This window comes from Podarcis cretensis (assembly GCF_951804945.1).
Source record: "Podarcis cretensis genome assembly, chromosome: 13".
Lineage (NCBI taxonomy): Eukaryota > Metazoa > Chordata > Lepidosauria > Squamata > Lacertidae > Podarcis > Podarcis cretensis.
In genome coordinates, this window is record NC_137182.1 from 25,699,744 (window position 1) to 25,724,934 (window position 25,191).

General features: G+C 46.2%; 1 protein-coding gene across 10 annotated transcripts in view; it reads left to right on the forward strand.

Annotated features, from left to right (window-relative positions):
- Positions 1 to 25,191, forward strand: part of ATP6V0A1 (ATPase H+ transporting V0 subunit a1) — a 43,603-nt gene that overhangs the window by 15,022 nt on the left and 3,390 nt on the right. For 5 of the 10 annotated variants that reach the window (XM_079948685.1, XM_079948683.1, XM_079948689.1 and 2 more), the window contains exons 8-22: positions 1,330 to 1,412; positions 1,557 to 1,650; positions 3,822 to 4,034; positions 4,959 to 5,109; positions 6,677 to 6,816; positions 7,453 to 7,610; positions 7,891 to 7,981; positions 8,944 to 9,062; positions 9,276 to 9,489; positions 9,997 to 10,104; positions 10,950 to 11,024; positions 13,677 to 13,784; positions 15,221 to 15,238; positions 18,335 to 18,452; positions 19,284 to 19,455. In XM_079948685.1, the coding sequence (XP_079804811.1) occupies positions 1,330 to 1,412; positions 1,557 to 1,650; positions 3,822 to 4,034; positions 4,959 to 5,109; positions 6,677 to 6,816; positions 7,453 to 7,610; positions 7,891 to 7,981; positions 8,944 to 9,062; positions 9,276 to 9,489; positions 9,997 to 10,104; positions 10,950 to 11,024; positions 13,677 to 13,784; positions 15,221 to 15,238; positions 18,335 to 18,452; positions 19,284 to 19,455 (1,862 nt within the window). The remainder of the gene's footprint in view (positions 1 to 1,329; positions 1,413 to 1,556; positions 1,651 to 3,821; positions 4,035 to 4,958; positions 5,110 to 6,676; positions 6,817 to 7,452; positions 7,611 to 7,890; positions 7,982 to 8,943; positions 9,063 to 9,275; positions 9,490 to 9,996; positions 10,105 to 10,949; positions 11,025 to 13,676; positions 13,785 to 15,220; positions 15,239 to 18,334; positions 18,453 to 19,283; positions 19,456 to 25,191) is intronic. The other 5 variants (XM_079948690.1, XM_079948692.1, XM_079948691.1 and 2 more) reach the window with 3 other exon arrangements.

Sequence of the window (25,191 nt, forward strand, 5' to 3'; positions counted from 1 at the left end):
GCTTCGCAAAACGAATTTCCCTATGGGCTTGCTTCGCAAGACAAAAATGTCTTGCGAGTTCCTGTTTTCCGTTTTGGAGGCGCTTCGCAAAACGAATTTCCCTATGTGCTTGCTTCGCAAGACGAAAATGTCTTGCGAGTTCCTGCGGGGTTTTTTCCCTTTTTTCCCCCTTTTCCTAAGCCCTAAGGTAGTAAGTAGTATGGAGCTTGAATAATGCCAGCTACTCTAGAATTTGGGCTCAGGGGTTACCCTAAGTCTCGGGAAATGCTTCCAGGCAGGCTTGACTCTTGGGTGTCTTGTTTGAGAAACCAAACACCAGTTACAATGAAGGTGAAATTAGGATTTGTGAAAAGTTCAGATGGGTGCGTGAGAGGCAGAAAAGAGGTCTCTCTTCCCTCCACAACACAGTTTGAAGCCCCTAGTCAAGGTTTATTTTGTTCCTATCACCTGTCTACTAATGTCCAAGATAAGCAAATCTTTTCATTTTTCCTTCATTTGCATGTCTGTATATGCTGCAGAAACCAGCTGTTTGTGGGGTGGGATATATATTTTTAAAGCACAGTCCCAGCTTAGGATTCAGAATGTCTTTGTCTTAGAGAAGGCAGTCGGAATCATAGCAATCAGCTGCCTTCATCCTTAGCAGAGGAAAGTGTAACAGACAACAAGGTTGCACCCACCCAATGCCCCTATTCTCATCAAGGCTGCACAAAAGTTTCCTAATGGAGGTAGCCCGGTGTCTTGTTCTTGAACAAATGCAGGAAGGGGGGGAAGTCGCTATCTGAGCCCAGCCAGCTGCCTGAAGAATGCACTGCTGGCCTCCCCGGAGAGTTCAAGGGTTTGGACTCTAAAGTCCACCACATACATCAGTTCCGTTCCATTCACTCCTTTTCCTTCTGCTTGTTTACTGCAGATCACGTCCTTGTTCAGCTGCTAGACTTATCTGCCTGGGTTCTCTGGTTACATTGCAATTCCTCTTTATACCAGCCAAACTTAATTAGATAGGGTTATTAATCTCTGCTTCTCCTCCTCACCTGCCCCCCTCAATTATTCTGCAAAACCACAATGAGTTTACTCGATAGCCTCTCCCTGGAACACGTATGAGAGCCTTGCAGGGTCTGAGGTGGAACTGGATACATTTTGAAAGGCTCCCTAATGCTACAGATGTTGGCAGGCTGCTGGGTCTGGGGGTGTGTGTGTGTGTGTGTGTAGTTGAGACCCAGGAAATGGCTCCATATTAGTGTTAAAGGTTTTGAAGACCTAACCCCAGAAGCTTATTCTGCTGTTTTTTGAAGGCTTCTCTCTGCATTGGTTTCCCCCCTTCTCTTCTAGGGGGACTATGTGCACAAGTCGGTGTTCATTATTTTCTTCCAAGGTGACCAGCTGAAAAACCGAGTCAAGAAGATCTGTGAAGGGTAAGCAAGTTGGAAATACGGGAGGTTCTTGGAGTTCAAGCAGCTCATTCCAAATTCATGTAGCGCTGGCTTTCAAGTGGTGATCACTCCATCATATTAGCTGTGTTGTCACTTTGTCACTGAAGCAGACTGTGTGCCTTTCAGATTCCGGGCTTCTCTCTACCCCTGTCCAGAAACTCCACAGGAAAGGAAGGAAATGGCTGCTGGAGTCAACACCAGGATCGATGACCTTCAGATGGTATGAATGATGCGGGGGTGGGGAACGATCAGATTTTTCCCCCCTTGGTGCTCCTCCTGAGCTCTGAATTGTTCTCTGTTGTGGTTGGTTTGCTACCCTCAGGGAAGTTTATCTTCAATTATATACTCTAATAGGGGGTGTGGTGTTCATTGATCTAAGTGGACAGATAATTTGGCTGTGAAAGCTAACTGCCAGGTGTCCCTCGAATCAGGTGTTGGTTCTGGTCCAAACCCACTCCCTCCTAAGGCTATAACTATTTTCTTAATGAAGTATTTTTAGGCCGTATCTCAGGGTAGACACCCTCACAAGGCTGCTTACAATGGTAAACAATAATAAAAATAGATAAAATAAAAACAACTATTTAAGGAGCTCCAGGTAATAGTATACATGATTCAAAATAATTTCAATTTCAGCACTGTAATACCACCAACAGGAAAAAATCAAGGTGGTATAGATAGTTTTTAAAAATCCTGCATAAAAACGTTAATACCTATCTTAGTGGGTAAAAAATGCATAGAGGTGCAGCCACTGAAAATGCTGTTGTGTGCCTGCCCAACCTACTTGATCTCAATACACAGGCAAGATCATGTGGATGAAGAAGGTCCTTTAGGTAACCTGGTCCCAATACTTTTCCAGTGTACCTTATGACACCTGACTAAGCTTCCCTGAATGAGACATCCTTTATTTCAATCTGCTTCCCTGGCTGGGTATGCAACTTTGGTAGCCTTTGTAGACTATCTCCTCCTGGGAATTGGCAGGGCGAATTTCTACTTGCTGATTCTCTTAGACCTTGGAGGTTTTTGGCACTGTAAGCTACCACATCTCATTACTTGATTTGGAGCTTCTAGTGGGCGTTCAATGCCAGCCTTGAGTTGCTTTTGGTTTCTCTGGATGATTTCAGAAAGTAACCTTCAAAGAATGCCAAGCCATCTGCTTACTGGGTATTTTGCGTTCAGGGGCTGCATTTGTCTCTAGCCATTAACTCTACTAGCTAGCTTCTTGGCCCAATTCAAGGAGCTAACTTAACCTGAGATATCCTAGTCTTGCGGAGCCCCTCTTCTGCCTCGACATATTTTTCTTTAGCAAAGGCCCTACTGAAGATCCTGACATAGTACGTACTGGCATAGTACGTTGGGCTCACCATTGCCCTGAGGCAATGGGCTGCACTTCTTGTGGAGGTAACAAATGCAGCTCTGTTCAGCCCCCTGTAAAGCACTAATTGTGGTCATTTGTTGGTTTTTGGGTACTGTCAGAAGTTGGCCTTGCTATAGCTTCCAGAGTGGTTATATTGTTTTAGTCTTTTTAATAGACTTATTCTGTCTATATGGTCATTTTTCAGATGTAAAGTTTTGAAGCAATCTGGTCTTTTTCACAAGAAATCTGCCAAAGTTGAGAAACTCCCCACGCAGTCTCTCTCTCTCCCTCCCATACTGCATTTTTTCTACCAAATGCCAGCAGAGGTGGGGCAGGGGTGAACATTCTCTTACTGGGAATGCAAGCAATTTGTTCTTTTGGCATACTCGGCAGGGATGCTGTGGAATATGTAGCATATGTAACTGCAACAACATGGTTGGAATTGCAGAGCTCGTGAGCAGGGGGTGGTCCTGTCCACCCCCATTTTTCAGTCTTCCTCACCACTGCGTAGTTATCATTCCCTCCCTCTGCCTTCAGCTAAACATCTTGTTGTTCTTGGGCTGGAAGGGATTTCTGGGATTGTACCATGGAGGCATGGACATGGTTGTCTGCTGTACAACAAAAAACATCTGGGGGAGGCTGGGGGAGGGAAGATATAAAGTTTGTAGCCTGTATGGCTGCAAAAATAGGATCTGAAAATATGTGAAGTCTCAAGCTGGAGTGGGTTAAGTAAAATTTCCATAGATGATAGGGTAGAGAATGTTGAATGCCCCATTTGAGTCTCATCTTTCCTTGGTTAATCGAAAGCAGAATAAACATTGCACGTTAAGACTATGGGTAATTGCATTTATTTTAATTGGAGCACGTAATTCCCTGTTTTCTGGATGCAAAATCCATAGTATGCACAACAACAGTCTTTGTTCCAGGCTTCCTGTATCTTCGGTTACAGCAGAATTCTCAGAATTAGACAGTGTTGGAATGCAGTTCAGCATCTCTTGAGCCTGGCCTCATGTGACACGGTCCCTCTTCCCCTTCAGGTGCTGAACCAAACCGAGGATCACCGACAGAGGGTCCTGCAGGCTGCTGCCAAGAACGTCCGTGTCTGGTTCATAAAGGTGCGCAAGATGAAGGCCATCTACCACACCCTGAACCTCTGCAACATTGATGTGACCCAGAAATGTCTCATTGCCGAAGTCTGGTGTCCCGTTGCTGATCTTGACTCCATCCAGTTCGCTCTCAGGCGGGGCACGGTAAGTACAACTCATACCACTCTGGCTCTACTGCTATGCCCTGAAAACACTGCTGGTGCACACTTCCAGTGAAAGCATCTTTATAGGCAAAACATGGGGGGAATCCCATTGGTCTTGGAAGCAAAATCTGCTGCTTTCCCCAAAAGACTCTTGGTTTTTGGATACAGGTGTCCTGAGTCGAAACAGGCCTGCAGAATAGCCATGGCTAGTTTTGTGTGTGGACACAAAGTACTGCTCTGGCCTTGACAAACGTGCTTCTTCTCCAACCCTGATATTTGTGTGGATATTTCAGTGGCAATCTATTTATTTCCCTTTTTGTCTCCACCCTCTAAACGGGAGAAGAGCACAGTGCACTCATTTGAAATCTGTCTGATTTTGAAAACAAACACGGCCTTTGGCCCAGATTCCTCACTTCTTTCTGAAGGGAAGAGACTTGCCTAGAATTTTTAGCCTATAACAAAGATACACCCACAGCTTGGATCCCCTTTCTGACTCTGTAGCGTTAGGCCAACTGAATTCTTCTAGTTCTGGACTCGTTTGGATGGTGACGAGTGGATCTTTTCCACTGGGTTTTAAAAGCTTGTCTGACGCGACGTTTGTTTTCACATAATGCACAGGACATTTTAATACATGCACACCTTCCTGCCTTAAGGCATTTGACTGGGAGAGGGACTGGAATATATTAATTGATTTGCTGTTAGAGGCTCAGAAGCTAATCCAGTCCAATCTCTCTTGCCTTTGGAAACATGCCTGATCATGTAATTTGCATCCGTCGGAAACAAAATGCAGCTGTGCAGGGAGCCTGCAGAGTGGCAACCTACAAGAGCTTTCTAAATGATTAGGAATAGTGTTGATAAGTTGATCTTGGTTTCTGCTCCACAACAAGCTAATCTCTCTAACCTCCAGTGTGTTTGTGTGTAACAGGAGCACAGCGGATCCACTGTCCCCTCCATCCTGAATAGGATGCAGACCAACCAGACGCCACCCACATACAACAAGACAAACAAGTTCACCGCTGGGTTTCAGAACATCGTAGATGCCTATGGCATTGGAACCTATCGTGAGATCAATCCAGGTAATGGCGTCTGGCCTACTAAAAGCAGCCTTTCCTTCTAGCACCTGATAAATTGTTGAAGAAGCTTGATCTGTTTGTTCTCTCTGGCTTGTGCATCTGCATAACCCTATGTGGAGAGGAACTGATGTTGCTTGGGGTGGGGGAGGGTTGACTCTTAGCAAATATGACTGCAGCATAGATCTCTTCACCACCATCACCACCCTCAGAAACTAAACAGATTTATGAACATAGTGAACCAAATCCATATAGAACTAAGGAAGCCAAGGAGGCATGCATCTGGATGGGAGGCCGCCTCGAACCCCATGTAAACTGCTTCTCAGCTTCCTTCAGAGTGAGAATGGGAAGTATAATGAATAATAAAAAAGACTCAAAACTTTACGGCATTTTAAGGTATGCTTGTCAATCTTCTTGAGGCATGTGTAGAATGTGATTAATAAATTAATAAATAAAATAGAAAGGGAGGTATCAGCAGGCTCATGGGAAAGTCGAGATTTGTAAAAGTAGGAAAAATATTTAGGGGATCCCCCTACCCCACAAAAAACATCCCACAGTTAATTAAGGGCTGAGCATGCACAATAGGTACATAATGCTGGCTGGCAGGGTAGAACTGAGAATTGGAAAAGGATGTGGATGGCTGGAACCCTGAATAGGAACACTTCACACTGCAGTATTTTGTTGTAGCTCTCACTTGCCATGTCTAACATTCATTGTTAAATGACATCTCCATGAATTTAGTAAATCCTTTCTTGGGGAAATAGGCAGTTGTGCTAGTTCATACAGGATACATTAGCATTTGAAAAATAATTAGGTTTGAAATACATTGTCTTATCCCAAGCTAGTTAATTTCCCTTACCTCAGAAGCAGAATTGCTCCTTTGCTAGCTTAACGCAGCATCTCCTTCATGAAAACTAAGCAACTTCTGTAGAGCAGAAGGACAAGGGTTGGGGGGGGGGGTTGGTCAGAGAGAAAGAAGGCTCTGTTAGAGAGGGATCTGAGCACCGAGAAGGGGAAATGAGTGAGCTGATATGTCGGCTTACTTTTTAATCCAATTTAAATGAGTGTGAAGCTCATTTCCTTACACAAGGACTTCTGTGAAATATTGTAAAGCTGGATGAGTGGTGGCGTTTTTCTTCAGGGCAGCATAGGCTTGTGAAAGAGAGAACGTCTAGTCTTCCGAGTCAGTTGCGCAGAGTTCAGCAGAATGGCCAAGTAGCATCCTACAGCCCTGAGTGGTATGAAAAGAAGACGTAGTCGTAGCCTGAGCAGAACAACTTTATTAGGGCTATTTAGTTAGGTGCATTTAGCAGTCTACTACACAGTATAATATTATCCACTTTGATATATCTAAAGATATGGCTGATATTTGCCCAGATTTCAAGTATTCATTGCATTTACCGCCTAAACAAATTGCCAGTGAGACAGTGGTTTTTCAGAATGCACTAAGCCAGCTCATATAAGGAGTCCATAGGGCGAGCGGTCCAGAACTGGTCCTGGGACGGCTGCCTCTCCCAAGAGATGGGCTGTGTTGTCCATCATGCACTTACCTTCACTTGCATCCCCCCCCCAGCTCCATACACTATCATCACCTTCCCGTTCCTGTTTGCTGTGATGTTTGGGGATGTCGGCCACGGAATTCTCATGACGTTGTTTGGTGTGTGGATGGTGATCCGGGAGAGCCGTATCCTGTCACAGAAGAGCGACAACGAGGTATTGACGGCAAACCCCCCCCCCCAAATTTGGGCAGGTTATGGGGTTGGGAATGAAAGCGAAAGTGAAAGATCAGTCTCCAGCTCCTTGTGAAGTATTTGATTCAATCTTCAATATGAAGAATTCATTGTAATCTAGAGAATAGCAAGAATTAGTGAGGTCCTTTCCCGGCAGAGTTGCGACTTTTGCAGCCTTTAATAAGTGTCCAGAGAACAGCTTCGCATGCTGCCATAAGGCTAGTAAGCTTTGAGAGGTACGAGAATTTGGTCTGGAGAATGGCAGGGGTGCAAATAAGCTTCACTTAATTTAGTCACAACTACTGGGAACTTGTTTGGCATTCAAATTTGAAGAAGGAAGCTTTGCACTTTCTGGTGTTTTTTTGTCTCCTTTCCCTGGGCAGAGCAGGCAGGCGTTTTCAGTAAGTCTCTGTCCGTCTGGATCAGACCTGTGGCCTCTCAAGCCCTGGAATAAGGTGGACAGAGATTTCCCTTGTCTTTGGTCACAGTGTCCTTCTCTGAGGGGTGACAGTGGTGGGGAGACAACAATGTCTTGATTATGCAACTCGTATTTTTTATCTCTCTCTCTCCCCCCCCCCGCCTCCGCCCCCAAATTCTCCTCCTCTTGTTTACTGGCCAGATGTTCAGCACCATTTTCTGCGGCCGCTACATCATTCTCCTGATGGGTTCTTTCTCCATTTATACCGGCCTGATCTATAACGACTGCTTCTCAAAGTCTCTCAATATGTTTGGCTCATCCTGGAGCGTCCGGCCAATGTTCCTGAAATCCAACTGGACGTAAGTTGATGAGATGCTCACAAAGGCACAAGGAAGGCCTGTGAAATGCTCGCTGTGAGCAGTGTGCTAATGCGGGAGGGGTGGGTGGGAAGAGGAGGACATGGCAGGGATGCAGCAGCACCTCCTGTGTGACTAGCGTATTCTCTGTGTGGAACTTAAGCTGTTTCCCGCCCCGCCTCCCCTGCCCCCCAGCTGTGCCGAAGATGCGCTCCAGTATTGTGCCTGTGTTGTACTCCGCCAGTCATTCTTTGTTTATAGCTTTCTGCTCTCTTGCCCACAGAGAAGATCTTCTCAAGGAATATCCTAGCCTTCAGCTAAATCCTGCCATTGAGGGTGTCTTCGGTGGGGCATACCCCTTTGGCATAGATCCGGTAAGAGCACCTCCTTGCAGCTACTGTTCACGTGTAGAGTTGTTTGTTTCTTGAACAGCAAGTGTTGATAGGGTGGTAGAGTTCTGAACTGTGCCACTTCCTCTTAAGTCTCTTTTTGGGCAGCCACCGTGTAAAGAACTCCCTGCATACTGTAAGCTTAGTAAACCAGGGAGGAGGCTGTGCTGAACTGTTCCCCTTCTGATGTTGCTTTATGAAGGGAACTTTTGAAGTAGAGTATTTTTTAAAAAGACTGAAGCACTACAGTCCTGAATTACTCTAGTACCTCTTTCTATAGAACAGCTCTGTCTCACAAATTAAGTACATAGAAAGCTGCATCATGCAGAGTCAGACCATTGGTCAGTCTATCTTAGTACTGCCTACACTGACTGGCAGCAGCTCTCCAGGGTTTCAGGCAGGAATTTCCCCTAGCCTTACCTAGAGAAGCTGCGGGTTGAGAACCTGGGACCTTCTGCATGAAAGGCAGATTCACTAGAGTCAAATGTGGCATGTTACTGCTGTGGAACGGAAATGCCCTTGAAGTTACTCACCCCTAAAGTGCAACTTGTGTAGTCTGACATCAGGGAATATTAGTGGGCAGTAAGATTGAGACCAAAGTTCACAGTGGGGACAGGCAGGCCTTCAATTATGTGGAGAACACAGGGGAGGGAGATCCAGCCAGATCCTTGGAGTATCCTTTACACTCAAAGCCTTTCACAGAAACTGTCTTAAAGTTTTTCCTGTAGCCATGAACACACGGTTAACATTTTTAAAAATAAAAGACACACCACGTCATGCTTGGTCTCAAGGATGCTTTATAAAGTAAAAGGAATGTTCCTACGGAGAGCAGATTATTTTGGATGTTACTGGGGATATTATGGGTTTGGGTGTACTTAATTAGCTGTTTCACTGTTTGTCCTCTTCCTTGGTTCTAAACACCCTTGGGTCTTTGCACTTTGCACTAGATCTGGAATATCGCCACCAACAAGCTGACCTTCCTCAACTCCTTCAAGATGAAGATGTCTGTCATTCTGGGCATCATCCACATGCTCTTTGGCGTCTCTCTCAGTCTGCTCAATCACATGTGAGTGTGCTCATTTTAGTTTAGTAGTCAGTAGACAGGCTGAGAAGATGCAGGACCATAGAAAGCTGCCTTATACTGAGCCCAGACCTTTGGTGTGCCTTAGCACAGTACGGTCTGCACTGACTGGCAGCAGCTCTCCAGGGTTGGAGACATATCTCTTGTATCCGATGATTGAAGGCAGGGTCTTAAATTCCTTCTTTGCATATCCTCTAGCTACTTTAAGAAACCTTTGAACATCTACCTCGGGTTTATCCCTGAAATAGTCTTCATGACATCGCTGTTTGGCTATCTGGTCATCCTCATTTTCTATAAGTGGACAGCCTACGATGCTAAGAACTCCATGGATGCACCAAGTCTTCTCATCCACTTCATCAACATGTTTCTCTTCTCCTATGATCCCAAAGAAAAGATGCTTTATAAGGGACAGGTAGGTGGTTTGGTGAGGGCAAGAGCTGTTTTGCAGAAAGCAGCGCCTTCCTTGTTCTGGCTTTAAGTGTGTGTGTAGGGGAATCTACTGTTGAGCTGGGAGGGGCAAGAATCCTAGAATTGGAAAGGATCCTGAGGATCATCTAGTTTAACCCCCTTCAGTGCAGAAATATGCAGCTGTCCCATATGGGGATCGAACCTGCAACCTTGGCATTTCAGCAAGAACTACTTTGCAAACCACATGAAAACATGCAGAAGCTCCCATTTGTTGTGAAGTTTGTGCAGGAGCACACACATCTGTATCTGCTAGCATTCATGCAATTATTTAGAATATGGGTTTTGATTTAAGAGCATGTTTCTAGACCCTATGGCAACAGGGAAGGGTGGGCAAGTTCTCCTGAAAGAATCTGAAAGGGTTCTTCACTCAAACACAGGCAGGAGGGCTTAGGGAACTGGATGTGCTTGCCTGTTGGTGATAATCTCACTCCCTTATCTCTGTTCCCCACAGAAAGGGCTCCAGTGCTTCCTGGTTGTGGTAGCATTGCTGTGTGTGCCGTGGATGCTGGTTGCCAAACCTCTGGTCCTTCGCCAGCAGTACTTGCGAAGAAAGCACTTGGTGGGTGAATCTGTTTTTCCCTCTTTCCTTTGTTTTTTTTTTTATGTTCTTATTTGTTCAGATACTAGAGGTTTAGTCTGGATTTCTGCGATGGAGATCTGCATCCAGATGAAGCTCTGTTAGCACTTCAGTCCTAAGCATACTTTCTTAGAATGAAAACGTACTGGAATCATTTGCGACTTACTTTCAGGTTTAGGATTGCAGTTTAAATCCTGCTTGCAGGCAGAGGCACAGCTGTAATTTAGCAAACAGGCAGCATCTCTCATGACCACTGGTCGCTTTCTGGATCCATCTGAAATCCTGGTTCATATGCATGCATTTGCCACCCATGGCCGGGATCCACAGAGTTGCTTTAAGTGTGCCCCAACCCACTGGGATTTTTTTAAAAAACCTTTCTTTTGACCAGCCAGCCCCTATTTCACAAAAGAGGCTTTTGAATCTCCCATTTGGTTTCAGAAGAGATTTGCCCATGTAGAGTGAGACGTTGCTGCTCAAGCAGCCACTTGGGAGTGCGGAACTGGTGTGGTTCTGCTGGAGGAAAATAGCCTTCCATCAGCAGAGACATTCAGAATGGTTTAGTCTTAAAACCCGTTGTGCAGCTGGTGACGTTAAGCTTTTAAGGACACCAACCTGCTGCTGTGATTCTCCAGAGACGTGGCGGCTGTGGTGTTCTTGTGGCAAGCTGTTAAAGATGCAACAGCCCTTCAAATTGCAGCTCGGTTAAAGACGCTCCCTCTTCCTTCTCTGACCATCTCATCTCCCCATGACCCCTCCATTCGTCTCCCTTCTTTTCTCTTTGTTTTTCTCCTCCTTTTCCCCTTTTCTTTCCTTCCATTCGCTATCAGGAAGGGCAGCCCGTGGAACCCCCTGTCAGCCCAGCCCAGAGTCCGCAGGCAGTAGAGGCAGCGGCGGCTGCAACAGTGAGTGGATTAAAAGATGCCAAAAGGATGCACATGGCGAGAACGGGAGGTGCCCAGGGGCCTTGGAAAGTATCTGCCCCGAGGAGGAGGAATGGCACAGCGGCCCTTTCCTCGGAAAGATACGTTCCAAGAAATCTCATCCTTTCCAAACCCTACACTCACGTGCTCAGGGGACACAACGCAACCGTATAATGTGGTTGGATTTCAAACTTTGGTGTGTATGCCAAGGGTCTCCTGCAGTTGTGCTTGGCAGAGGACACTAGGCAGTGCTCAGGGGTGTGCTGCCCTCATTTCCTTGGAGTGCTGTCCAGGTTTGTTAGGGCCAGCCGCCGTTCTTCATAAACTGAGTTGTATGTGCGCATGTCTTGGGATGCACCCAATTCTCCTCTGTGGATGCACACTGCATGGGAAATTGGCAAGGATGGACAACACTGCCTTATGGGCAGCTTCCTTGTCATTATAAATGTTAATTGTGGAACTCCTGCTAAGTGTCTAAGGAACTTCAGAGTTCCTGGGGCACACAGTTTGAAAACCACGGTTGCAGCACAAAGAGATTCTTCGCCCTAGTGTGTGTATGTGGGGGAAGCCCCCTCTTTCCAGATGCCAAGGCCCTTGGCTTTTGCATAGCTGCCACTTCTGTGGCTTTCCTCCCCTCCCTTTCTTCACAGTCCTCCCCAGGATTTTTGTCTCTTGAGTACGTTTTTAATTTGCATCCCATGTTTTCAGAGTGCCATAATTGGTGGTGTCTCTCAGCAATGCCATCCCTTCTGAGTTCACGTCTCTGGCCTTCACCAGTTTCTTGCTGCCTGCTAGCTAATGGTCGCTTTGGGAATCCTTGTGGCAGTGCACTGAGTTGCCGGCTGCCCACTTCAGTGCTGTTCTAAATTGCGCCCACAACTGTCTGTGCCGTTGTGATAGTTGTAGCCTACCTACCGACGATTGCTGGAGAGCAAAACAGCTGTTTGCATTTCGGTATGCTGTTGCACTCCAGAAAGTCTTCTGCAGTCAGTTGAATGGCATGCCAGGTTTTTGGAACAAAGCACATGATTAGTGCTGTGAAATTGGGGTGTGGTATTTAGCAGTTAACCCGGCAAAAAAGTTGTGTGTTCTACAGTCTTGATGCGAGAACATGGAATTTGCTGCTCATGAAAAATCTGGTAACTTCAGAATTTCTTGCTTTCATGTGGGAAATGGTTTTAACCCTCAAGGCTACAAAGGCGGGTTGAAGAACATAGGACCAGAAAGCCCATTAGCCCAGCATTCTTTCCAGATGCTTCTTGGAGCTGGCATGCTTGAACCTGAAGCTGATAACCTTCTCAACATCTGGTATTCAGAGGTATACTGCCTCTGAGTATGGGCGTCCCATTTGACTTTCAAGTAACTATCTGTGCAGTCGGAAGCCAATGGGATGGGAATATTGCTAGGGCAAGGGTTTGTAGTGGTCAGGTGCTCTGCAGCCTGCAGATTCCACAGTGTGTCCTGTTAGAAACAATATGGGTTTCCTTTTTGCCAATTTTTTAATAGAATATATCAAATCTACTTCTTAAAGCAAAGGGTGTACACACAGACAGATCTATGTTCTTTTTTTAAAAAAAATACTGATTAATCTACATTACAAAGAATCCCTTATGGACTTATCAAAGTAAGTTGCCTCTAAGAACAATCTAGTTATTAATGTATTCCTTCCTAGCATCTGATGACGGCTGCAGACATTGGAGAGTCTCAAATGGCTGAATGTATGCCCCAGAAAGGAGTGACTTGGCCTGGCCAGGCCTCCCCATGTAAGGACAGGTCTGGTCTTCCCTGCTTGTGTTGTCGAAGAGCCAGACAGTCTCACCCATACCCAGCAGCAGAGTTCAGGAGGCTTTGCGTCCATTTCTTCACTTGCTAACAGATTATTTATTTCATAGGCCACTGATTGCATCTTTCTCTAGGGAATATTGTGAGAGTTCTTGCTGATGTTGCAAACATACAGCCTTTTTTTTTTTTTAAGCATTTGAGATTCTTGATTCCTGGCTCTCCTTCTCTCACTTCTCCTCTCTCCCCACCCCTCCAGCCCCTAACCCCTAGTTTCCCATTTTGAGAGGTCTGGTAAGCTCTCTACTTTAGACTAATGTTGTTGCGCCAGTTTTTGCTGCCTTTGGATTCGTAGTAGAAGAAGCTTAGGCTGTTCCGAAGAAGGAGGAGCCCTGGAAAACAGACGAAAGCATGCTTTAGTAGAAAAAACACTTTAACAAATTGCTCAGTTCTTGATGCTCAAAAGTGCTGGGAAATAAGGCATGTGCTTATGATCAGGCAATGCAGTGTTTTGTGCTAGACTCGAGGTGGAAAATCTAAATGGCAGTCTCTCAATCCCAAAACATTGTGATGCCTGAAGTGCTCTCATGCAAGTCTTGTTTAACTCAATGGGGCAGGCACATGAGAACTTCTCAGTGGGTTGTGCCCCATGGGTCAGATCTGTCTCCTGTGCCGCTACTGTTATTGGTACCCATAATATGTTGCCTGAGGCAAGTCTCTTGTCTCTCTTTCTCTCTTTCTCTCTCTCTCATATGGTAGGGCCAGTTCTGCTAATGGCCCTGCATGCCAATTCCATACTAAAACATGAACCGATTGTGTGTCTCCTCTTGTTTTCTCCTCTGTTGTCTGCTTTAGGGGACACTCAATTTTGGTGGGATCCGTGTGGGCAATGGCCCAACTGAAGAAGATGCAGAGATAATACAGCACGACCAGCTCTCAACCCATTCGGAGGAGGGGGAGGAGGTAAGACCTCCCATTCTTTCTTTGTACAACAAACTTTCATTTGGGAGATGTTACAAGAAGGGGTGGACCTTTTATGACTCTCCTTACATATATTACCAGGTCAGACCAGGCCTGTATCCATTTACCCTCTCTTGCAGCTGACATTTACTCAAACTAGCCAAAGCAGACTGCTTGGAAACTGTGTTGCCCCAATAACTGTTTTTCTTAAGACTAGGGAAGCTCAATTTGACACTTGGGAACACTTCCTGTAGTGTCTTTGTTCTGGCACTTGGAAAAACCTGTGGGCAGCCCCCTTCAAAAGGTGGTTGTAATAAGCTGAGGCTGTGTCTTAAGTTCTCAATAGTTTGTGGTGGACGGGGGTCCCTTTCAAGGCGGGTAGTAAAGACTTCAGGTCAGATTTGAGGGTCTGTTACAATCTCCTCGCTTCCCGATGGGAAACCTCTGAATGGGCTGCCTCACTGCTGCCCTTGTTTCAAAGAGAACTGAACAAGGGATCTTCCATTCAGTTTGCTTGTCTGCATGGGAGAAGGTCTTCCGATTTTTCCAGGCAGACCACTATGTCTCAGGGTGGTGGGAGGTGCATCTTAGCTGTGCAGGCTCTTGTTATCCGCTGTTTGAAGAGGGCATCCTTGTACGCTACCTTTGTGTACAAGGCAATCTTACTGAGATGGCTTAGACCCCTGAAACATTAATAAAAACTCAAGCATACAGGATCTCTGGTTATAGTTGGTGATGTGGCAGTTCAAAATGTAAGCCAGTTGAGCAGTGTAATGGGTCTTGTCCTGTCCTGAGGGCTGCTGTCCTAACAGAGGTTTTAGCCTTCATATAAAATGAGCATTCTCAGGGTTCCTTGCTGGAAAGCAGTTTTAAGTTCTGAGAACAGGCATTGCCATTGGTGCAAATGTATGAACCTGCCATATCTTGAATCAGACTGTCCCACCTAGCCTTAGTGCTGTCTACTTTTGATTGACAGTGTCTCTCCAGAGTGTTAGGAAGTCTTTCCTAGCTCTACTTCCTGAGATCCTTTGGAGAATCCCTTAGAGATGCCAGGGATTAAATGCGGGTCCTTAATGCATGCAGAGTATGTGCTCTTAACTTTGAGCTTTGACACACACACACACCCCTACAATGCACAATGTACACTACAAGCTTTCAGAGTTTTTCACAACTGGTACACAAGAAGCACTGTAAAACTAGACTAATATCCCTCAAATTGTGATGATAGGGCTGAAACTGAGAGCTGATGGTTTGGCAAATCAGTCTTGGCCTTCTCTCCCTTGGGGAGAAGTCACAGTTGTTACCAATGCAAAATGAAGTGGAATGCAGCAACAGCAATGATAGAGCACAGTTGCATTTTAGGATATTGCACTGAAAGAGGATATGCTCTTGTGTTATCAAATGATTTACCAAACCAAATATTCCCTTGTGTTTTCAAGCCTGCCGTGGAGGAGGTGGTAAGCCTGTAGCCAGTTTCTCTGTCTGTCTTTATCCAGATCATTGCTCCCATCACTGTAAAGCATTTTGTAGAATTAGGCATATTTGCACCTGTGACTTGAAATTCTTTCTTCATCTTTTCATAGCATCTCATTTTGTGATGCCTCCTTCTTGTAATCAGAGGTCAATAATACCCATTTCCATAGAAAACAGCTTCATATTCATTTAAAAACAAAAGACATGTTTGTTTGAACAGCTGCATGTGCTTAATGGGGACCCACTGCCTTACCTTTGTAGTGTGGGTTGCATATTTGTCACTGTTATGTGCACAACCTGTGCACCTCAATAATTTGTAGAACAGAATCCCAAAAGTAGCAGAAGCCTTTGGAACGGGACGTGGACATGTTTGTACCTTTATTTTAAAAAGCCAACTTCCTCAATCCCCTGAACTCCAGCGTGCCCCTTAATTGCCAAATTTCCAATATCCCTGGGGCATGCTCTCCTGGGTCTTTTTGCTTATTCCCATGGCCGTTTCCTGAAAATTCTGGCAAGACTTTACAACAGGATCACTCATTGGACAGTTCATGCAACATCTCACTGAGAGAGCTGACTACAGACACGCTGAGGTTAGTTTTTTTACAGTTGCTGGGAGGGAAAACCCACCCCACCTGGCATTGAGCTAAGCTGAACCATGGTTAGCACAAACACTTGAGCATGCAGGTTCCAGAAGAGGAGATCACAGTCACTTTGCTTCTGCTCCCATCCTCTTGTTGCTGCAGGTTTGGCCTGAGTGTCATCAGAGCCTGGACTTGTGGTTCGTGCCACTCTAGACAAGCCACAAGCTATCATCAAGGTTTCTTGGTTTTACAGCTTGTGGTTTTTCTAGAGAAGACAAACCACGAGCCTGGGTTCAGATGACACACTGAGCCAAACTGTGGCTTAGCTCACAGCAGTGCAGAGAAGGTGCAAAATGACATTCTCCCCAAGTTGGTTTATTGTTCTGTGCAAATTGAGCCAATCAGTTGATAAACATTCAGATTAGGAGTGACGGATGCAAGTCTTCAGGTGGGGTGTTAATGTTCACTAGCCACCTACTCAAAGTCAACAGGTCTGGACACAATCCACCAGTAAAAGGGGGAGTTAGTGGATTGGGATTCCACAGCATATTTGCTCCTTGCTTTGACTTCTTTATCTAGCTTTTGTGGAGAGCCACCTCCCTGGCAGCCAACGATAGCAAAAGTTAAAAATAGACATTTTATCTTTGTGCCTCTGCCAAGAGAAAATGCAGCAACCTCCACATCAGTCAGCTGATAAGAGGCTCTGATCATGGATATCAATGCAGTGATGGTAAATGCTGGATGGGCCCAGAAGGTTCTGCATAGGAAAAGAGCAACACTTGAATTGCCCCCATTGCCTTTGTACAATAACCATGGAAATGCTGAGCAGTGCAGTCCTGAGGGGTCTGTTGCCAGGCTGCAAAAGTACGGAAATTAACTTAGTAAGCAGTGCATCGAAAGAACTGGAATATTGCTTATAATTTTAATGTTGGTTTATCCATCTTCTGCTGCTGCAGCCATCCTTTCAATCACCTGCTGGCTCTTACAGCATTGTGCTTTGTTGCTTGTCCTTCAAATACATGTTGGAGATTGGCAGGGCACAGTGTCCTGCAGTTCTGATGGAGTGCAGAATGAGGCTTTGGGCACAGAATTCAGCCGCCTGAAAAAGTCAGCTTTCACTTGCACTCCTCTTCTCCCCGCGCCCCCTAACACATTCCTAGCCCTCTTCACTGTGATGGTATGCCTGAACGTTTATGGGCAAATGCCTACTGAAATGTCAGAAGCCGGGGTGGGGGGTGGAATGTAGCTGAACAAACTGCCCTGCTTATTGCAGGTGGGGATTCATTGCCTGCTACCATTTCTTGTTGTCCTGCCCTGCCTGCCCCCCCCCCCCAGCATGACTAGCAAAAAACCCCAGGATCAGTTATATAATTATAGTGGGGACGGGGGTGGGAACCCATCAGACTCGATTATGCCAAAAGGAGGCCAAGCAAATTTTGATCATTTTGATGTAGAGCATGTGCATCCCTGGAGTCTAGTAATTTCATAGCTTGCTTGGCACACTCTCATCAGGGCAGCTTTTGCTAAGAATTTTTGTTTCTTGGTTCCAAAGCTTGAGGCCTAAATGTTAACAAGTAGCTTGCCTTCCTCAGTCTGAAATGTTTGCTGTGCTGGATACTGGAGGGGAATGAGAGAGCGCTCAGTTCACCTTTATCTTGGAACAGTTTTGGAACTTGGCAGCTTTAGCTGGGTGTAGTCCGTTTGATTGCTAGAAGACTCCAGAGATTCTGAGATGTGGCAGACAAAAATACTAAGATGGGATTTTTCACAACTTTGATTTTGCAACACTTAATCTCTCTCTGGTCACTTCTCCTCCTCCTAGTTGTTATTCAAACCTTCGCCACAGTGACTTAAGCAGCATTTCCTAAGAGGATTTGGGGACGGTGGGGGATGGCAGGGTGGCAAGCAAGAGGGGACAGCAGGCTTAACCAAATCTCAGCAGAGGCAAGCAAGGTCCTGTCTGGCACCCAGTTTTGTAATGGAAATGTGAGCCTCGCCTGATTGTATGCCGACATTAGTTGTTCCTAATTATGTCCATTTCCCTTGCAGTCTGTCACTTCTGGATTCCAAGGCCACTTGAGTGCCTTTTAATGCCAGGCAAATAAGGATTCTGCCATAGATACATGGATAGAGTGACTCCTGCTGTCTGTGCCTGATCCAGCTACTAAATCTTAGCTTTCAGTTTACCACCAAGAAGGGCAGGGCTGAGGAACATTCAAGTAGAGTCTTAGATCTGAACAAGCCATTGAACACTTGTACATTTTAATGGCGCTGAGTGTCCTGCAGTTTTGAGTTGTGTTGAGCAAGTGATCCTCCCAAGTCTTGGTGAACAGAGAGGGAAATAGTCCGGCCAGCGTTCTAGCTGTGAGCTTTGAGTGCCCTTGCAATAGAGTTAGTTGCTGTTGCTGCTACTGTTGCTGTCCCTGCTTTCTAGCTGTCTAGTCGTTGCTGCACACTCCACCGACCGCTCAGACCTGGCTTTATTACTTCCTCTTGCAGTTTGACTTTGGGGACACTGCTGTTCACCAGGCCATCCATACCATCGAATACTGCCTGGGCTGCATCTCCAACACAGCGTCATACCTTCGCCTCTGGGCGCTTAGCCTGGCGCATGCACGTGAGTAGCTTCACCATGGCTGGCTCTTTTGATTTTTTTTTAAAATAAATATTTATTAGATTTTTCCAAGTTAATACAAAACACAAACAAAAAACAAAAATGCACAAAGAATAACAAACAAACAAACAAACAAACAAACAAAACAAATGTAATTTTCATTACTTATTCCATTAACTTATTTCCCGGACCTCCTCTCACCTCCCCCTTTTGTATTCCAGTTCGAGTTCTTAACTCAGCAAATCCTTATTATAACTTATTATAACTTATTTTAACTTAATACTCAACCTTTACATTACAGCATGGCTGGCTCTTTTGAGTCCAGGGATGAGGAAGGGGAAATCTGAGCTGTGAGAACAGGGGGAAGGTGTCACAAGCCCTTTTTCCTGTGGTAGTAGCCAATGACTTTTGTGTACTCTCATTCCAGGCCGTGTCATGTAGAGAGGGCTAGAAGACTATGTAGCAGTCTCCTCTCTGCCCAGTATCTTTTTTTGCCCACCCAAAATTCTTATTGAAATCTTCTGAATTCTCTGAAGGGGAGCATTGGGTAGCTTGTGAGAATGAGTTCGAAATGTCCACAGAGTGCAGAATTTGGACCCTAAGCAGGAGGAGGCTTTGCTTTTTCTTAAAAGGAAAATTGGTCTGGGGTGTGATTTAGGAGCACAGCTCACTTTGGGAACTCATCCAGCTTCCAAAATCTCACTTTTATTAGAGCAGTGGGCACTGCCCTCCAAAGAGGAACAGCTAGAGTGAAGGCAGGCATGCAATCCCCTCTCCTCCAGAGCTGTGGCCCTTGCTGATCGGTGATCATTGTTCCTGTCTTTCTCATCACAGAACTTTCTGAGGTCCTCTGGTCCATGGTGATGCGTCTGGGGCTCAGCGTACAGAGCTTGGCTGGTGGGTTCGGCATGTTCTTCGTGTTTGCTGCCTTTGCCACCCTGACAGTGGCCATTTTGCTGATCATGGAGGGCCTCTCTGCTTTCCTGCATGCCCTCCGCTTGCACTGGTAAGTGTCATCTGGTACAGCTCTGCACTGCAAACAAACAAAAGCACAGTGGGTACAAAGTTTGCATCATGTTTGATCTCTGTCATCTCTACTTAAAGTATCTCAAGAAGCATGGCTGGGAAGTGCTCCTGCCTGAACCCTGGAAGAGCTGCTGGCAGTCAGAGTAGACATTGCTGGACAAATGAACTCAGGTTTAGGCTGGAGAGAGGACAGCTTTATTTGTTCAGGTCTAGTCAAGCTAATATCCATATTTCTCAGATGCATGGTTATTTGTTCTGATTGTGCTTTTTCCTTGGCAAGCATCAGATTACTTTCTGGGGGCTTTTCTAAGTTCAAAGGGGGTGTCCCTGCTGCATTTTAACTACTTGCAGGATAGACCTGCAAGTCCTCAAATGCGCAATATCTATTGCATATAGAATGAATGAATGAATTTTATTACCGTATTTTTTGCCCCATAGGACGCACCGGCCCATAGGACGCACCAAGTTTTTTGGGGGGGAAATAAAGAAAAAAAAATTTATTCCCCCCCCCCCGGCGTTTGTGGGGCCGGCAGCGGGGAGAAGCGCTCTTCTCCCCGCCGCCCGCCTGCAGACCAGGTCCGGGGACAGCGGGAAGACGCGCTGCGCCTCCCAGCTGTCCCCGGAGCTTGCAGGGCAGGCAGCGGGGAGAAGCACTCTGCTCCCCGCCGCCTGCCTGCAGACCAGGTCCGGGGACAGCGGGAAGACGCGCTGCACCTCCCAGCTGTCCCCGGAGCTTGCGGGGCTGGTGGCGGGGAGAAGCACGCATCTCCCCGCCGTCAGCCTCCAAACCACATCGGGAGACAGCGGGATGGCGGCGTTCCGCCTCCCCGCTGTCCCCCGACCTTGTGGGGCTGGCGCTGCTGCTCTCCTGAAGCCTGGAGAGTCAGAGGGGTCGGTGCGCACCACCCCTCTCGCTCTCCAGGCTTCAGCGAAAGCCTGCATTCGCCCCATAGGATGCACACACATTTCCCCTTCATTTTTGGAGGGGAAAAAGTGCGTCCTATAGGGCGAAAAATACGGTATTTCGGTCACAGAGCAGTTCCAGCCCACATACAATATCAATATAAAACACGATAGGGATACATTTGAATTTGCAATTAGGTATAACAGGGACAATACAGATATAGCAACAGTTTAAAAATATATAAATTAAAACTTAGTCACTAACATATAACCTAAAATTGTCATTTAAAACCTTAATCATTATGATAGCGCAGCTTGTTCCCTATGTTTTATGGCAATCACACAAGTGCATATAGACTAGATTGAGGCTGGGGTTAGCTGTGCTGCCGACATCATCAACTTAAAGAGTGGTCAATGTGCACTGCGAAGCATGAATGAGTGAGAGAGTTCTTTACCTGCAGATAGGTTCAATTGGGGGTTGAAACTGGCTGGTCTCAAACCAAATCTGAAGGAGTCCCTTTTTGGTCAACTAACAAGCAAGGCCCTTGCCAGCACTTTTGATCCCAGGAGCTGCCCATACAAAACTGCTGTAGTTTGCAAAAAGGATGGCATGCAAAGTCTTCTATGCTGTTTTTTAAGATCATAGGCATAGCACTACTGGATCAGAACTAAGATCCATTTGCAGGCACATTCAAACAGATAGAATAGTTTTAAGGACAGTACAGTAGACAAAACTGAAGACGACCGTTCATCTTGTTTTGTTCTTTAAACCCAAGGCAGATATCTTTACATCCAGCTGGAAAAGCTTGTCAGAACAAAAATGTCTTCAATTGTTTCTGGAAAGAACAACTAATGATTGCCTGGTATATCTCAACATTATAAAAGGAATATTCACTATCTATACACCATGATTTCATAAACCACCCTGTCCCCTTTTCTAAACTAAAAATTCCCAATTCTTGCAGAAAGTGCTTCAGCCTCTAGAATCATTTTGCTGTAGAAGCAGAATAGTGTAAACTTAAATGAATGGACACATAAAGTAAGTTTGTATGCCGTTGATGAATAATTATGATGACCATGTTGTGTCAACACTTCCATGTGCAGTAGCAGTTTTCTTACATTTTAGAACTGTAGGCTGCCTCCAGAATCCAGCTTGATTTTTCCTAACCCAGCTTTAACTCCTGCTCTCGGTAGGCCTGGCTTGTGACGTTTGTTTTCATGACCCTACTTCAAGTTTCAGTGGCTGGTTTGACTGGGCTCCATTCCTTGTCAGGAAAGCCCATCTTAGCAGAACAATAGCAGCTGCACCCCAAGCAATCATGACATCAGCCGTTATCTTGATCTTGTGCTAGGGGCCAGGGATTGCTGTCCTGGCCCAGCCTTTTCTTCTCTGTGCCAAGTTCAAAACAAATAAGCTTCCAGCAGGGGCCAGCTGTGTCTGGAGATAGGAGCGGTTGAGTCATTCTGCTGTAGGGCAGGAGTTGCTGTCAATATCTGGGAGTGTACAGGAATCCCCACTGCTGATTTAAGTGACTCTTAACTGAAAACTTTGAGGAGAAAGCCAGAGAGACAACTTTGGAGTTCTTTCAAGGTGCTGTTTTCTATCAGTACAGTGCAAGTGGCTGGAGTGTGTGTTGGGGTGGGGGTGGGGGTGGAGGAGAGGTTCCCTGTTGCATCAGTTGATCATAATTTGGATAGCCGGTGATGAGCTGCAGCCAAACCATTCTCAGCAAGGTTTTCGCAAAGGGTGAAAAATTGCACTTAGGTTATTTAGAGGTGCAAAATAATGAACCTTCTGCTCCTCAAATATAAATACCTTTCCAGATTGCAAAATCCACTTCCATTGGGGGTAACGACTCCATTAGAAAATTACTATGAGCTGTTTTCGATCTGTTGTGCATGTGCGTTTTTTTAAAAAAGGCAGATGGCAAAATTCTTTAAGGGGGGGAATAAATTAGGGAGTTTGACTCCTGAGGTGACTAAATTCAGTGCTAATATGTGGAACTTGCAGCTCATGCATCTCTTCCCTTTAGCAGTGGAATCTGCAAGGTGGTGACACACACATATGGAAGGTAGAGTGGAGGGAGGAGACTTTGCAGATTTTGTTGGCCTCAGCAAATGGTCTTTATACTGAGTCAGACCATTGGTTCATCCAGCCCAGTTCTTCCACAGGCACCAACCCTCCCAAGCTCCCATGTTGAGCTCTGTTAACCTGGAACCCATCTGATTTGGTGATGCCAAGGATTGCACCTTGAACCATCTGCATGCAAATGATTTGCTTTACCGCAGAGCCTTGTTGCTTCCTCTTAGAATTCAAAAGCTGAGGGTGTGTCACTTTTTGCTGGAGAGGAAGAACAGTGAATCTTCTTTCCTGCTGGAAAAAATGCTTTCCATCTCTCCTTCCTCAGCCCGGCCACTCCCGGCTGGGATGGGTTTATCTCGTAACTTTTCAGGCAGCAGTACATTCCAAGCAGATGGTTGCCTTGGCTGAAAAACAAATAGTTTTGCAAAGCGGGGGCTTCCTTATCTCCACCGCTGTGTGGGAAGCAAGTGTGTATTTCGCTGCCAGTGCCATTGGCTGATCACGCTCTACCCCCTTAGCTGCACAAAGGGCCCTTTTGACATTTAGTTTGCAGCGAAAGGCATGTTGGGGTTCATTGTCTTGCCACCTGAGACCTTAGGAGGGCTGAGATGGAGGGCAGGATGGAGATGTGCTCCGGGGATTGAGGCACAGCTGGAATGGGAGTTTCCCTACACCTTGGGCATAAAATTAATGGAATGGAAAAGAGAGCGATGGCAATGCAGTCCTCTTCTCTCTGCTTTTCTGTGTATTAATAACTGGCATGCAGTAGAACCCTTCAGCCTTAGGGAACTGAGTTCCAAAAAAGATAACTGAGGCCAGGAAAGCAGAATGAAAGTTATCCAGTTGGCCGGCGCTGCACGATGCACAGGAGGCGAGACTTGTTCCAGTTGGAGAGGGCGAGATCTTTGGCTAAAAGCAAGGAACCACCTTAGCTCCAGATGGCTGGGCCAGGAGGTTGGGGGGGCGGGGGAAGGAGGCTCAGGTAATTAGGTGCCAATGGGGAGCTACACATTCCATGGCTGGAAGGAGCGGAACATTGGGACATTCCGTTGAGGGAGGATGTTCTGTGGAACTGTGTGTGTCTCCGTGTGTATACACTTAATTTGATACAGGCCTTAGTAGAATCTGAGCTGAACTCGGAAGGGGAGAGGGATTGTGTTCCTCTGCTCCTGCAGTCTCCAAGTATGTGTGCTCTTGTCTAGCAGTAGGATACTATCACCAGCTCCTCTCTTGAAATCATGCAAGGCCTTCTGGGGTTGCAATCTTTTGACTCGGTGCTACCCATCTCCTCCTCTTGCCCGGGAGGGTGGGAAAGGGGGACTTTTTTGTTCCTGACCACCTGCAGTTTCTCCGTCCACCATCGAATCCTGCAAATGGGAGCCCCTTCCAACTGCTTTCCACGCCTCTACTTGGGGCATGTGGAAGGTAATGTTTCCAGACACAGTGTTCCCTGGACCCGACGGCTGGCAATTCATAAAGTTCCTGGGCTGAATTGCTGCGTGCCCATTGGAGAACAGTGAAACTGAGACCGAGGAGCTCCCCCACCCCACCCCTTTGGATGTGAACCACAAATTTCTTGCCTGCCTCTTGATCACGCAATGCCTGTTGCCAGAGACATGAGTCTTGAAACTCGCTAACTTCTTTTAAAAAAGGCTTGAAATATGGCCACCCCCGTGTCCCTGCCAATTAGTGAAACAAGTGGAGAGGAGCAGAGCGCGCAGCTGTTTCCAGTCTGTAAGTGCAGCTGGCACACCCTGGATATGCTGGGAATGCTTGGCGGCCTGGCAGCGCAACTGGTATTCTCAGTCGGGGGGAGCTGTTCGCCGTCCAAGTGACGTGAGCATGCTGGCGGGAGCAAAGAGAGCGGAGGTGGTGGTGGTGGGCTGTTGCAATCCTCTGCCCTTTCGCTCTGCAATGGTTTTCCCTTCTTAGCTTATCAGAGGCTGCATTTTGCTTGCGTCTGGGGTATATCGCTTCAGCCTATGGGTGGGCGGCTCACGTGACTGAGCTCTCCTCCTTAACATGCACAAATCTCTGCATGTAGAAAGGTGGTGTATCAGGAAGAAGAGCTCTAGCATAACCTTTGCCCTGATGCACTAGTCTTCTGTGTGCAAGGATTTTGCTCATGTGGGTGTGGCAGGCGAATCGTGAAATTGGAGATTTTGCAAAGGGAGAGAAGGCTAGTTCATATTGGTAGCTGACAAATTCCATCTGTGCCTTTTGCCTTTTGGGGGAAGGTGTTGCATTTGCTTGCAAAGGTGTATGAGAGTTTGCTTGATCCATTATGCCTTCTCACTGCCCCTGAGTTAAATGGAGTTTCTCTGTGTTCTCTGGTGTATTTGGGTTTGCAAGATGGATGTTAGTCTTTAAAAAGAATCCTGCACTTGAAACATTCCACCCTAGAGGAGCAGCGGCAGCAAATCAACTCGTACTCCGTTTTTCTCTGTATCTGGCAGATGAAGGGGATGGAAAATGTTTCTCACCACAGAGCCAAGAGAAGAGCACGGGGTTTGTTTTCTTAATGAATCATGGGGTTTTTCTTTCCATGTTTGGTGCCTGTTTATGATTGGGCAGCCTTCCAGTACCATTCCCTTTACATTTTGAGTTCATTAGTGGAAACGGCAAAACAGCAAAAGAAACAAACCGATCCTGGAATGCAGGCCTCTGTTCCTTTCTCTGGTGTTTCCCTGTGGCACCCTGAAGTTGGTGATGGAAGAAGAGGGGCTCCAG